General features: G+C 39.8%; 1 protein-coding gene across 3 annotated transcripts in view; it reads right to left on the bottom strand.

The window, feature by feature from the left end:
* Positions 1-15,563, bottom strand: part of ZBTB46 (zinc finger and BTB domain containing 46) — a 100,707-nt gene that overhangs the window by 33,612 nt on the left and 51,532 nt on the right. For all 3 annotated transcript variants that reach the window (XM_029070437.2, XM_029070433.2, XM_029070434.2), the window contains exon 4: positions 860-1,144. In XM_029070437.2, the coding sequence (XP_028926270.1) occupies positions 860-1,144 (285 nt within the window). The remainder of the gene's footprint in view (positions 1-859; positions 1,145-15,563) is intronic.

Genomic DNA, 15,563 nt, shown 5'->3' with positions numbered 1-15,563 from the left:
TCATTGAGTCTTAAAATGTCGGAACTGGATAATTCCCTCACCTCCCGGGCATTTTACTCCAATTCCTGAGGTTGATTTCTGTGCAATGAAATTCAGCAAAAATGAACATACTCAACAATGTCATGGTACAAAACTACACTCAGTATCATATGCTTAAGGCAACGTACATTTGAATATTGTAATTTAGCACCTGCATACTGATTTGGTTATAAGGTGCTTTAAAATCCTTATTTTCTCATACTGCTGTATAAATCATATTCATGAATTGGCAGTGGCAGAAAAACCAGCAGAGGGAGCACAAAACATTTTAGGACTTGTAAGAAATTACAATAAATTCTTAAACTTTCTTAAGTGGTAAAGTTTCCGTATCAGTTTTTTATTCATGTGCAGTTTAAATCTGTATCCTTCTAACTTAAGTCTCAATTAGACTATATCTAGCCTAATTGCATTTATGTGGACACCAAAATTATCTAAGCAATTATAAGACTACAAGGTGCCTACCAAAAGACTCACTTTTTTAATGTATTCAAAACAAGGTTTTGCTAAATATATCGGGCATGAGCTTTATCTCAAGATATTATTCATCAACTTGCATCATCCCTAGTGCATAGAACAGTGATTGGCACCTAGCAAATGCTTAACAAGTACCATAATTATTATTTTAAAATACCACCATAAGGATATTTAACTGCTCCATCTTGATTCTAATTAGAAATCTGATGGATACTACCACAGACTCAGAAGTCTAAAATGTGGCTTCAAGAATGACCTTTTCTCCTAAGAGATTTTTCAAAGCATCCTTCAAGAACAATTCCAAAAAAGAGAGACAGAGAGAGGGAGAGAGAAATAATGAACTTACGAGATAATGAATGGGTGCCTTTGGGCAAGTACTCAAACAGCAGAGAGCTATCATCTCCCAGCATATCGGCTTTGAGAGACAGCAGGCTGTTCTTACTCATGAGGGCAGCGCGTAAATTAGCAACAGTCGTAGCCTGGTGAAGTGCATCGTCTTTCTCCGGAGTTAGGGGCTGAGATAGGTAACTAGCTTCTCCTCCTATGAGTGCCTCATCAGCATTTGCATAGAGGTCCGCTCTCTCCCCTCGGCTATCAGAGCTGCTGGGTTCTGTCACTGTCACATCAGCATCTGTGTGAATAAAGACACAATTAGAACACCCGGTATTAGAAAACTTGAGGTTTGGGGGAATGTTGCACAAATTAAGAGAAAGAGGGGCAAATAGCTAAGCTTCTGTAATTAGGTTGCCCTTGCCAATCTTCTTTTTTACAGTAACAGTAGGTTAGACTCCTCTAGACTGTAAGGTCATAGACTGCCAGCTTGTTGTGGGCAGGGAACGTGTCTACCGACTGTTGAATTGTACTCCCCCAAATGCTTAGTATGGTGCTCTGCACACAGTAAGCACTCAATAAATACCACTGATAGACTGGCTGAAAGCCTTCTGGATCTTTTCTCTTAAACACATACACCTTGAGGGCGCTTACATTATGAATGGTCAAGAACCCAGATTTGCTATAGTAAGTCAAATCAAACTTTGTGACTTAAGAATAAACAGCACGTCATAGTCTCTTGTTCTTCTGATAGGAGATAGCATGACAGCCATACTGGCTTAATATGGCAATTAGGGAGGCAATTAAATTTAGAGGAACCAATGAAGAAATAAAAGTCAGGACCTGGATCTTGGCTCAACACTGAGACACTAAGGAACCTTTGTCCAGTTCAGTACTCTACACCTCAGTTTCTTCATGAAAAAATGAAGATGCCATCAGTTCTGTCCCTTCTCTAATCTAAGCAAAAGTTGTCTGACATAAATAAAATTCAAGGGGGCTGTCCCTTAAGGGACAGGAAACCTGGGGTCTAATCCCAGATCTACACAAGCCAGCTATGTAATCTTGACAAGTTACCCTGCCTCCATTTCCTCATCTGTAAAATGGGGATAAGACACCTGCTTTCCCTACCTTTAGTTTGTGAGACCCATGTGGCCCAGGGATTGTGCTTGATGTGATTGTCTTGTATATGCTCCTGTGCTTTGGGCCATAGAAAGCACTTAATAAATACCATAATAATAATAAATGCAAAAGGACAAGAATAATTACCTGAATGTAAAATTGTAAAAAAAAGAAACTGGAGAAAAGAGAACTATGGAGTGACTTAATGGCTTCAAGTGCATGAAGCGTTTTTATAATCAAGACAGTAATCTGTTAGTGCTCATGTCCTCACAGGACCATACAAGAGGTACTGGATTTATACTGCAATAGACAAAGTCTGGCTGGACATAAGAGAGAACTACTCGATCTTCAGGATGATATCATCGGAATGAACTACCAAATGCAAGTTTTGAAGTCAAGAATCATTGATCCTGAATCAATCAGCCATTCATCTTTCCAGAGGCAGGGAATGGACCAGATGACCTCTCCTTGTCCCTTTCAATTCATGCTTCCAAGAAACAGAAATGACAAGAAAACAGAAGGAATGGTGTCTCTAGTACTGATTTGATATTTGTTGATTGCCTTAAAATCCATGGAAGAAAGAGAAGAAGAAAAGGAGGGGAAAGCGAGAAAAGCTCATAAAACTCTTGATTATAAAGTCAACAAGGATTCTCTTGAATCCAAGAGACAGTCTTGCAATGATTCAGATGTATGGGATTAAGAAGTATCATCTAAGATTAAGAAATGAAGCTTACAATTTTAGCAAAAATAATTAGATTAAAAAAGAAACTTCTGGCCTTCACAAAATAATGCTTTGGGGAACTACATGGATATGGCCAGTTTACATTAAATTAAAACAGTGAGTAAAGATGAGTTGTGGAGTTAGAAGAAATGCAAGGTGAAATTTCAGGAGAATGAGAAGAAAAAAGCAAGAAAAAGCTACCCTTAGATTTTCAGATTACAACAATTTTTTTATGAATAAGATGATAACTTCTAACACAACATAATGATAACAAGTACCAATTTCTGGGCAATAAAATTATAGAAATTAAACTTTATATGGTATTAGAGATCCCATTATTTATACTCAATCTTGCTACTGCTGAAATTTTGCTCCTCAAAAACCTCCAATGGCTTCCCATTTCTCTCTGCGTCAAGTAAAAACTCCTCACAATTGGCTCTCCACCAGTTTTCTTCACCTAATATATTTGTTCTCTTAATTGTAATTATGGCATTTATTAAGTGCTTATTATGTGTCAAGCACTATTCTAAGCGCTGGGGTAGATATGAGTTAATCAGGTTGACAGAGCCCCTGTCCCACTTGAGGGTCACAGTCTAAGTAGGAGGGAGAACAGGTACTGAATCCCCACTTTACAGATGAGAAACCGGAGGCCCAGAGAAGTGACTTGCCCAAGGTCATACAGCAAACAAGGGGCAGAGCCGGGATTAGAACTCACATCTTCTGACTTCCAGGCCCATGCTTTTTCCACTAGGCCAAACTGTTTCCTGCTACTCCTCAGCTTGTTTTCTTCATTCATCCCAAACTAATTTTCTTTTTCCACTAGGCCAAACTGCTTCCCACTACTCCTCAGCTTGTTTTCTTCATTCATCCCAAACTAATTTTCTAATTGTACTTTGTTACCAATTATCCTGCCTCCATCTCCTTGCTCATGCTGTTTCCCCCAGCCCAGAACTTTTATTCCATCCCACCAAAGCTGCCAGATCATAGCTCCCCTCATGTTCAAAGCCCTCCTAAAATCTGCCTCCTTTAGTAAACCTTCCCCACTTAACTCTTCAAACCCTTTATTGCATCAGTCCAACATCTACCTTTAGCATATAAATGTTCACACACCTCAGTATTTATGTTGATGTATAAGTTGTGCGTATAAGTTGTGCATTTCATTCTTTGTGGACAGGAAAGTTTCTTGGGCTTCTGTTGTACTTTCTGTTGCCCTTAATTCAGTACATGGCAAACAATGGGCTCTTAAATATCATTACTGCTAATACAATACTTTAGATCTGGGCAAGGTAGAACAGTAGGGGGGTAGTCTTGGTGGCTGGGGAAAGGAAGAAGCCCTCTGTTTCCTCTCCTACCAATGAAGGCTTGGAGACCCAAGAGGGAATAAGGGGGACCCTGAGCCAGGCTGTGTCTTTGGTGCTTCAGTTGTACCCCTGATCCAGGACAGGCTTTTGACGGCTGTTACACTACATATGATTAGCACCCAATTGTTTGGAGTACAAAATTACCCTCATTGGGTAATTGGGGCACCAGGATGGTTTTCAGGAATGATTGTAGAGCCAAGATGAATTTCAAGAGAGGTGCTGAGCGAAGGCACTACTGCTTCAAGGACTCTGGGGACTCCCCCTCTAGACTAGAAGCCAAATGAGGGCAGGGAACACGTCTACTAACTCTGTTATATTGTTATAGTGTATTCTCCCAAGCACTTAATGAATACGATCGATTGCTTCCTGAATCAAGGAGGTGTGCTTCATTATTGTGTGCACAGAAAATTATTCAGGAACTATAATTAAAAACCACCAATTGTTTAAATTTGTTGAATTTTTTCCTCAATTAAAAAAAATAGTAAACACCCCCCATGAATTATATATTTTTATTTTCATATTGTTTCATCCTGAAAAATTCATACTTCAATAACTGCTTTTATGAAAACAAGCTATGCATGTCAGTCATTAGCATTAAATGCTCTAACACACACAGATCCATTCCATATCACAAAAACAGTTTGCATTCTACAGTATATCACTGGAAGGATACTGATTTATTAATCCAAAAAGTTTCTGATCTTTATATTTCAAGTAATGGTCACAATAATAATAATGATGATGATATTTGTTAAGCGCTTACTATGTGCCAAGCACTGTTCTAAGCACTGGGGTAGATACAAGGTTATCAGTTTGTCCTACATGGGGCTCACAGTCTTAATCCCCATTTTACAGATGAGGTAACTGAGGCCCAGAGAAGATAAGTGACTTGCCCAAAGCCACACAGCTGACAAGTGGTGGACCAAGGATGAGAACCCATGACCTCTGATTCCCAAGCCCGTGCCCTTTCCACTAAGCCACGCTGCGTCTCTTGCATAGCAAATATACAAATCACTTAACCAGAACTGTGAGGCCTGCGTGCAGTAAAAAAACACCTGGAGTTCTCAAAGTAAGGAAATGTTAAAGATGTTCCTTCCATTTCCTTTCACGTCCCTCCTCCCCTCAACTTCGATATTTCTTCACTAAGACTATAAGATCCTTCTCTACTCTCCATCTTCCATCCCCACACCAAAATCCTGCCCCTGTCTTGTTCGGATCAGGGAATCAGTATGGGGTCAAGGGAAGGAGAGCACCAAGACTTTTTGAACCCTATTTTTTGTATGGTATTTGTTAAGCACTTGCTATGTGCCAGGGACTTTATTAAGCACTGGCGTAGATACAAGATAATGGGTTGGCCACTGTCCCCGTCCCATACAGGGCTCACAGTTTTAATTCCCATTTTAGAGATGAGGTAACTGAGGCACAGAGAAGTTAAGTGACTTGCTCAAGGTCACACAGAAGGCAAGAGGCAGAGCCAGAATTAGAAACCAAGTCCTCTGACTCCCAGGCCTGTGCTCTTTCCACTATACTACGTTCCTTCTGACGATATTTCTTCTGTAAAGGTTTGCTCCTGTACCTAACTAAAAACCAGCTATGTTCCTCTTTAGTAGGTAACATTTCAGGTACAAAATCATCTTAACAGCAAAGGTTGACAACAGTAAAATGTCTTAGGGGGAAAACATTCAAATATGTATTGGTGTGCTCATGGGAAGAAGTTACTTGCAATATATTTGCATCACTCACTACTTATTGTTAACATTTAATTTGGAAATTTGTACTGCATTTCACATTTCATATACAAATTAAGTAAAAGTCTGAGTTGCCTCTCCAAAGCCCTTAATTTTCCAACCCCAAATTCCCAGTGCTTTCCAGTGCTTAAGCTTTTCTTTAGTTCAAATACTTATTATTTATTTTGTGCCTGAGAACTGAAGTAGATCATAATTTCAAGGAGAAAAATCTCTTCAATAAGCAGTTTGGACAGATTTTTCTCATAACTTAAACTTTCTCCCTCTCACTGTAAAGCTTGTGTGCAGGGAATGTGTCTACCTACTCTGTTACATTGCACTCTCCCAAGAATTTAGTACAATGTGCTGCAGTCAATCATTTTTATTGAGCATTTTCTGTGCACCGGGCACTAGATAAAGTACAGGAGAGTACATTACAACACAGTTGGCAGCCACGTTCCCTGCCCACAGTGAGCTCACAATCTAGAGGCGGAGACAGACATTAATATAAATAAATGCCAGATATGTACATAAGTGCTATGGGCCTGAGAGGTGGATGAATAAAGGGTGCTATGGGGATGCAGAAGGGAATCAGAGAAGAGGAAATGATGGTTTAGTTGGGGAGGGGCCTACTGGAAGAGCTGCTCCTTCAAATAAGGCTTTGAAGGAGAGAAGAGTGATCATGGGTCGGGCATGAAGAGGGAGGGCATTCCAGGCCACAAGTCAGGACCCAGATGAAGAATCAGCAGCGAGATAGACTCTGCACACAGTAATGACTCAGTAAATACCACCGATTGATTAATAAAATAAGACGATTGCTTTTGGGAGGGGCGGGGGGCAGCAAAACTGCAACAAGTATCGAGGAGGGGAGAAAAGGCCGGAGAGAGTCAGTAACACAAGCCAGAGGACAAAGAAAAGACAGCCATCATATACACTCCTCCCTCCCATCACGAGGGGCCTCTTCTCCCTTCCTTCCACTCCCTATTTGGAAAGGAGACATATCCCTGAGCTACCGGACACCCAGACACACTTGACGTTATTATAGATGTTACATTGGGCACACGGTGTAACATAATGATATCACGTGGCCCATTTTGCCTGAGCCTGAGTCTAGAGTGATTCTTCAAGAGGCCCCCTGATCCTTTCTTCCCACCTTGTTTCTGAACTGTTGTGTTCATCTCTCAGGTCTCTCGGAACACTGACGTTTTGAAATCACAAAACTTGGTTGCGGGAGCTGGACATTTAAAATACAAATCCTGAACCTAAAGGTGTCCTGTATATACACATCCATACCAGAGAAGCGACAGAATCTCTGAAAACCAGACTGTCCAGTATAAAACCTACCTTAAGCTCAGACTCTCAATTTGCCAGAGGGAGAAGATGCTTCTTACATCTCCAGCTCCAGCTTGTGGACCTTCACACTCTCCTGAGGACTTTCCTAAATCTAACCCTACTCCCAATTCGGTCTTCCAGGCCAGGCCATTTCCCACCTCCAATCTTGAAATGCTTCAAGTCATAAACTCCTTACACTCCTCTTTGAAAGCCTGGTTGTTCCTATTGTGGGGTAACAGAAATAGAAAGGAAGCAGGCTTGATCTCCTCCCTCTTAAATTCAGCATCATCTCACCCCTTGGCCAGGGAGTCAGGAGTGGAAGAGAGAGGTGCACCCGGTCCTCTCATTGACACCTTGCCCTCCTGACCTAATCCAGCTAGGAGGATATGGAGTGCTTGCTCTCCCATCTTGCTGGCGGGCTCCGGGGTTCCTCTCTCACCATTTGCTGCTGATACACTATGCCAGGCTTTTTAAAACTTAGTGCTGCTATTTTGGTGGTAGAGGGAGCAGCAACTCAGCTCTGTGAGCAGAAATAGGGCTGGAAGCCTGTTACCCTTATATACCACAAGGATACAATATGCCTGTATCTAATTGTTTATTCAATTATTTATTCAGTTATTTCATCCTGACACTTGCCATAACCTGTTCCCACTACAAGTATGTGTAAATAATTACTTGAGGGCAGGGAATGTATCTACAAACTCTGTTGTATTGTCTCCCAAGCACTTACAACAGTGTTCTGCACACAGTAAGCATGCAGTGAATACCATCGATTGCTTAAGTGATAATTTATGCCACTCCGCCCCTCCACCCCGGTTAGATTATTATATTGAACTCTGCACTCATTAAAACCTTATCAATTAATCGATTATATTTATTGAGCATTTACATGTGCAGAGCACTGTGTTAAGCACTTGAGAGGTTACAGTACAACAGAGTTGGTAGGCATGTTCCCTTATCACAATGAACATACAGTCTAGAGGGAGTACTATGCTTAGTAGGAGTGTATGTATACATTATACACACACATACATATATGTATATACATTCCAACTAAGAATAAAGTATTAATAGTATGTACTGTACTTAGATTTGGTCAATGTCACTTGAAAAGGATGTAGAGAAATTAAAGATAGTCCAAAGAAGAGCAGCAAAAATGATTAAAGGGTTAAGAAATCAGTACTACAATAAGAGATTTAAGAACTTGGGTTATTTGGTCTAGAAAAGGAAAGACTAAGTAAGAAGTGATTTTTACTGTCTTCAAGTGTTTGAAGAGGGCATGAAGACATGAGAAATAGACTTGAAGAAGGAAATATTTTGATTGGACACTAGGCAGTAATTACTGCCTGAAAAATGAGGAAGAATTCAATGACTAATAAAATGAAGAAATACTGACAGATTGTGGAATCTGCATCCTTGGATAAACAGAAAGATGGTTTAGTTATTCTCCAGCCTTGAGAGATAGGCCTGGACCAAATGGTCTTTCAAGGTCACTGCCAGGAAGAAGATTCTATGATTCTAACACAGAGCTGATTCCTGACAAACTTATTGAGAAAAAGTAGAAAACTGTTATTTACTTTCTAGTGTCTTGATTTTTTTAATGTTTACGCATTGGTACCAACCTGAGCATTGTTATCCTTCTTGACAATCTATGATGACTGTCCAGGTCCTTGCAAAATTTATCTTAACCAGTATTCATCAAGGTAGTGGTACATGTACAGATGATGCTTTCACTATGCATTTTGGCAGGAATACATAATTAGGGAACATTCTTAAACAATATGAACATATATGGAATCAGCATGCCACATTACAGGAAGAAACAGCTTCTGCACGTGCAAGCGCTGAGCAGCACAGCATGGGTGAGTGTTAAAGCATGGGTTTTTCCTTGAAGTTAGCTTTTGCAAGACTCCAGTAATTTTGTTATATGAGAATTGGATACAAATATATGTCAGTTTGGCCACTGGGTAAATTTGGAATGGCTAGTGATCCCTGAAACAATGGCTATTTTCTTAGTATTACATTGTTTTCTATAGGATTTTTGTCCCACAAAAATAAATTTTACTAGTTGGTACTGATTTTATCAAATCTTAGATGTCTCACGAGTCCCTCAATAAGTATTTTACTAAGATTTGTTTTCACTTTTTAGCTTAAGAGAATTTTTGTAATTTTTTTTATGTAGAAGAGGTGGCCTGAGATTTTGAAAATGATGTAAATGGAATGTCCACAAATCTCTGTATCTATTTCCTGTTTTTATTTTCAAAAAAATTGGCTACGGTTTGTATGTGACTTTTACAATTTTCTTTAATAATAGATCATGTAGTTGGCAACCTTTCTGGCATTTAAAGATTTGACTGAACATCAGTCTTAGTTACATTTCCTAAGCCTACCTAGGTACTTGTTTTCTTGGCATTTATACCCTTAAAGTTCTTCTGGATAGTAATAAATTAAAGGCCAATTCAATGTTGAAGATCCAAATTTACAATTGATCAAGTTAAATTTCTAATATTCTTAGTGGGGCCAAGACACTGCTTTAGCAGTGTTGCAGGGGCACTTTAAATTTATGTGAACCTACTACTTCAAAGGTTACCTGAGGATAGATGACTACTTTAGGTGTTCATAAATTGTGTGTAGCCTGTGAAATTGTGTATATCATTGCTGATCTAACTCAGGCCCTGACATATTACTGTATGCTGTTGCTTGTAGAGTTTACAGTTCAAAGACCCATCTTCTAATACACTCCAGACATGTATTTCTAGACACCTCATGTAATATAGATACCACATATAACAGAGGTAACCTTGAACATGAGTGATGCGTCATGTTCTAAGACATACTGAACTTTCATACTACTATGAATTGGTCTACAAAGAACACAATTCTAAATATGTACAGCCAACTCTAGATGACCACTGGGGAAAGGGGAAACCAGCTTGGCTTATTGAAATCTCAAATTACCCATTAGTTTCAGCCACCTCTCACCAAAGGATTTTACACCAGAGTTGCTAAAAGGAGGCAAAATGGATGATATGGGTTAGAGAAATCCAACTCCACTTTAAGCATGGAACATTCACAGTTTGGTAGAGGGGCAGCAAAAGGAAGAAAGAAGATGCAAATATATATTGGATGAGTAGACCTAGAACAACTGAGATATAGCTACACTTCCTTCTATGCTCACAGAATTCATGAGAGACAACAGAATTCACGTAAACAGCATGGCCTAGTGGAAAGAGCACAGGCCTGAGAATCAGAGAACCTGGGTTCTAATTCTGGCTCAGCCACTTTTCTGATCTGTGATGCTACGCAAGTCACTTGGATTCTCTTTGCCTCAGTTTTTTCATCTGTAAAACAGGGACTAAATCTTACTCAGATCCTTCTTACATTGTTCAGCTCCTTCTTACATTGTGAGCCCCATGTAGAACAAGGACTATGGCCAACCTGATTAACTTGTCCCTAGTACTTAGAATAGTGCTTGGCACAAAGTAAGGACTTAAGAAGTACCATTTAAAAAAATAATCTCCTTGATAGGATTGTATAAATTCAGTGCCTTCTCTTCTTCTTGACCTTCAATAGTTAGGTTTTCACCCCCTCCACTCAATTGATCTCTAAGGTCATCAACGAACTCCTCTGGGAAGCAACACCCTAGTGGCTCGAGCACAGGCTTGGGAATAGGAAGGATCTGGGTTCTAATCCCTGCTCCACCACTTGTATGTTATATGACACTGGGCAAGTCACTTAACTTTTCTATGCCTTAGTTAACTCATGTGTAAAATAAGGATTAAAACTGAGACACCCATGTGGGACAGGGACTGTGTCCAATCTGATTAACTTGCATTCAAACATTCAAAGTAATTAAAACTTCTATTTCTCGCTGTTTTACTCTTGTTTCCTATTTTTCAGATTATTTTCAGAAACTTTTATAGCTTAGTCCTGCTGTACAGCCCACCATCTAAAGCCATCACTTATTTCTGAGCCTAGCTTTTTATCTTTTGATCCATCTAATTGGCTTCTTACCTTCCCTTACCTGAAGTATGATCTCTGTGTCACTAAACCCCAAATTTTCACATTAATTCCGGAATCTTCCTATTCTTTTTCATCTTTCCATTCAGTTTGCTCTTTATCTGCTCTCGTCATCCTTATTCTGTTTTGTTAAATGATATATTTTATTACATGTCATTTATAGTCTAACCACCAAACTATGTTCAAAGCTAGAGATGTGTCTAGATAGAACCTTTCAGGCACCCTAGAAACTTTAGGCCTCCCCAAAGCACATGAGGTACAAATTAATCACAGCTGGCTTCAAAAAGCACTGCACCAATTTTCAAAAGTTGAATACACCTATCCTATGACGGTAACTAATCAATTATTTATTGAGCGCCTGTGTGCAGAGAGCCCTTGGGAGAGTACAATACAACCGAGTTGGTAGACTTGTTCCCTCAATGAGCTTACAGTCTAGAAGGGATGACAGACACTAATATAAATAAATTACAGATATGCATATAAGAGCTGTAGGGCTGAGGGTGGAGTGAACAGAGGGTGAAAATCCAACTACCAGGATGAATGCAGAAGGGAGTAGGAGAAGAGGAAATGAGGGCTTAGTAGGAGAAGGCCTATTGGAGGAGATGTGCTTTTAATAAAGCTTTGAAGGTGGTCAGAGTGATCGTCTGTCGGATATGAAGAGGGAGGGAGTTCCAGGCCAGAGGCAGGACGTGGGTGAGAGGTTGGCAATAAGATAGATGAGATCAAGGTACAGTGAGGAGGCTGGCATTAGAGGAGCGAAGTGTGTTGGCTGGATTGTAGTAAGAAATCAAAAGCAAGGAAGAAGGGGGTGAGGAAATGAAAGCTTTAAAGCCTATGGCAAGGAGTTTTCCTTGGTATGGAGGTAGAAGGACAAACACTAGAGGTTCTTGAGGGGTGGAGAAACATGAACTGAACAATTTCATATGAAAATAATCCAGGAGGTCAGATGAAGTATAGACTGAAGTGGGGAAGAGACAGGAGCCAGGGAGGTCAGCAAGGAGGTTGATGCAGTAATCCGGGTGGGAAAGGATACGTGTGTGGATCAAAGTGGAAGCAGTTTGGATGGAGAGGAAAGGGTGGATTTTAGCAATGGTGTGAAGGTAGAACTGATAGGACTTGGTGACAGACTGAATATGTGAGTTGAACAAGAGATACAAGTTGAGAATAATGTCAAGGTTACAGGAATGTGAGACAGGGTAGATGGGTGGATGGTGGTGCTGTCTACAGAGATGGGGAAAGTCATGGGGAGGGCAGGGTTTGGGTGGGAAGAGAAGGAGTTCTGTTTTGGACATATTAAGCTTGAGGTGTCGGCAGGAGATGTCCTGAAGGTAAGAGGAAATATAAAACTGCAGAGAAGAAGAAAAATCAAGACTGAAGATGTAGATTTGGGAATCGTCCTCATAGAGATGGAAGCCAAGGGAGATAGAAAATAGGTAAGGAGGCAAGGCATCCAAATATTTTATTTTGCATTTCTATGGCTTACTAAATTTGTATGTTACTGAGCAACCCACAAACCAGTTCTAAGACAATCAATGATATTTACTGAGGAGCTACTTTGTGCAGAGCACTATACTAAGTGCTTCACATTTTCACATATCAGTTAAAGTATCAGGAGACACTTCCCTCCCCAGGATTCCTTTCAACTCCCATAATAAACTTCATCTTCACAAGAGAATAAACCTAACACTGATCAGGATTTGGTGAGCCTAGCTTTTAGTAAATAACTATTCTCCTTCCTCCACTAAATGGTGTAGAAGCTTAAAACTGCACTCTGAGGAAATTATTAGCAATGCTGCCTGTTTCATATCCAAAACATCTACACAACCACTCCTTTAGAGGAAGACTTTAAAATTTAAAACCAAAGAAAATGTTTTTTCAGAATAAGGCCCCTGGAAGAAGACTGCCTCTCGACAGTTCCTAATGGACAGAGAAGCTCCGAAGAATTTCAGTTACTGGGAGTTTTCATTTTGGAGGATTTCCCTGAACCAATTTAAGACCAATGTGAGAGCCTAATCATCTTATATGCTCCTCCCCCCCACCATTCCTTCCTCTCTCCACCACATTCCCTTAAAAACATTTAAATATATTAGGAATGATTCTTGCTCCAGGTCTTCCAAAAAGGCATTTCTCTTATTTATGACTAAGAAGTATCTTACTTTTCCAGGCAGTACAATGCAGCATTTAGGAGAGCAGCAAATAACAGCCAGTTACCTATCAATTCATATTTTTAAAACATTAAACTGAGAACAGTAAAGAAGATGCACATAAAATTACTGGATTGATTAGATGCAAAATATGATAGACTACATTATAATCATCAAATCTCAGAAAAAAAAATAGTCCATTTCAGTAAATAAGAAGGAAGGCATTCCAAAACTAATGCCCCTAACTATGCAAAATTTTAATTTTTATTATGATTTCTGAAAAATAACTCCAGGAAAGATGTTTTCATTTTTTAAAAGAAAACTACAGGATTCATATTTTATTTATATATATTATATTTATATAAAGGAAAACTTTAGATTTTAAAAGTAAAAAAAAAGGAATTCATATTCTCTGAAGTATCCTGATAAATTTAATGGATGATCACTGAAGAGTTAAACAAATCTACAAGAAAGGGGAGGATTTTCTCTCAACTATATACTGTGTAAGGAATCTGAAGGCAATTTACAAACTTGTGTGGGAGAGGGAAATGAAAAAGCATTGGTATGTGGATGTGGGACAAGGAGGGGTTTTGACTTCTTAATGGAGGTCTTTTTCATGTATAAATAAACCAGAGATTAAAAACACTAATCTGTTCTTAAGAGATTTTTTAAGTTAAAATAGTCGAAAACTTTTCTACCCTGATCTAACCATAATCTTCAGAGATCACACATACATGTTTAAATTTTTATATACACTATAGCATTTCAGTGATACGCACATTATTTAAGATACATTCATTATTAACAAACCAGTCTCAAGAGTCCTGTTCAATAACAATAATTTGATAATCAGGAAGGGTTTTGGAAAAGGTCAGGGAATAAAGAGTATAAACTTGCAAATTAAATAAAATGCACATGGGGCTCACAGTCTTAATCCCCATTTTACAGATGAGTTATCTGAGGCACAGCGAAGTTAAGTGACTTGCCCAAAGTCACACAGCTGAAAAGTGGCAGATCTGGGATTAGAACTCAAGTCCTCTGACTCCCAAGCCACTAAGTCACACTGGAGAAATGGGAGGCTGGGAGGTCAGCAAGGAGGCTACTCTAGGTCCACCCCAGGTCTACTTCAGGTCCAGCCCAAGTGCAGGGACGGACCCTGATTTCCAAGCACCAAATCAAACTGGCAGTGAACCTGGGCTCTGCCAGTAGAAGCGGACCCACCTAGCTCTACCTCACAGGCATGTTGTGAGGATAAAAGTGAGATAAATGATGTGTAAGTGCTTTGGAAAACAAGTGCTACACAAAATTCAAGGTATAATGTATCAACAGATATTGAACAAATAATAATGAGGGTATTTGTTAAGCACTTACTATGTGCCAAGCACTGGGGAAGATACAAGGTAATCAGGTTGTCCCACATGGGGCTCACAGTCTTAACCCCCATTTTACAGATGAGGTACCTGGGGCACAGACAAGTTAAGTGACTTGCCCAAAGTCACCCAGCTGAATGAAATAATGATAAAGAGGGAAGGGAAGGGAGGCAACATGATCTAGTGTTAAGATCACAGGACTGGGAGTCGAGAGACCTAGGTTCTAATTCCAGCTCTGCTGTGTGACCTTGGACAAATCATAATCTCTCTGATACTGTTTACCTCATATTTTAAATGGGAACAAAATACTTAGTCTTCCCACCAGATTGAAAGTTCCACATGGAGTTTGAGTCCAATCTGATTAACTATATTTACCCCAAGATTTAGCACAAGCTTTGTCACACAGGAAGTGCTGCTGGCAGAAATCCAGACACTAAACTGACCTCATCCATCTCAAACTCACCGTCATCTGCTTTAATTCTGCCTCTTCCTCCACCTGGCAACGATAATTCTCCTTTCTAATTGACTCCCATGCCCTCTGCCCACACCAGCTGTTTCAACTCTTTCCTTAAACCCCTTGCCCCACAGGTCACCCCCTTCTCTTGCTCCTAATGACCTTGTTACATACATACTTCATTGATAAAACTGAAACCATTAGGCATGATTGCCCTAAAATCTCCCCTACTCCTCTCCAGGTCCTTCCTCTTTCCACCCACTCTTCAACTCTTCCATCCTTTCCAGCAATATCTCAAGAGGAGTTCTCTCACCTCTTAAATTATACCACCTCAGACCTCATCCCTTCACATCTTCTCAAAATATTGTCTCCTCCCCTTTACCCATCCTGACCACAATCTTCAACTGGTCCTTCCAAAGGCTCCTTCCCCATTGCTTTCAAACATGTCCCTGAATCCCTTATCCTAAAAAAAAAA

This window comes from Ornithorhynchus anatinus, chromosome 8, assembly GCF_004115215.2.
Source record: "Ornithorhynchus anatinus isolate Pmale09 chromosome 8, mOrnAna1.pri.v4, whole genome shotgun sequence".
NCBI classification, from domain to species: domain Eukaryota; kingdom Metazoa; phylum Chordata; class Mammalia; order Monotremata; family Ornithorhynchidae; genus Ornithorhynchus; species Ornithorhynchus anatinus.
Note: the sequence above shows the minus strand (reverse complement) of the source record. Positions and strands in the feature narration are given on the sequence as shown.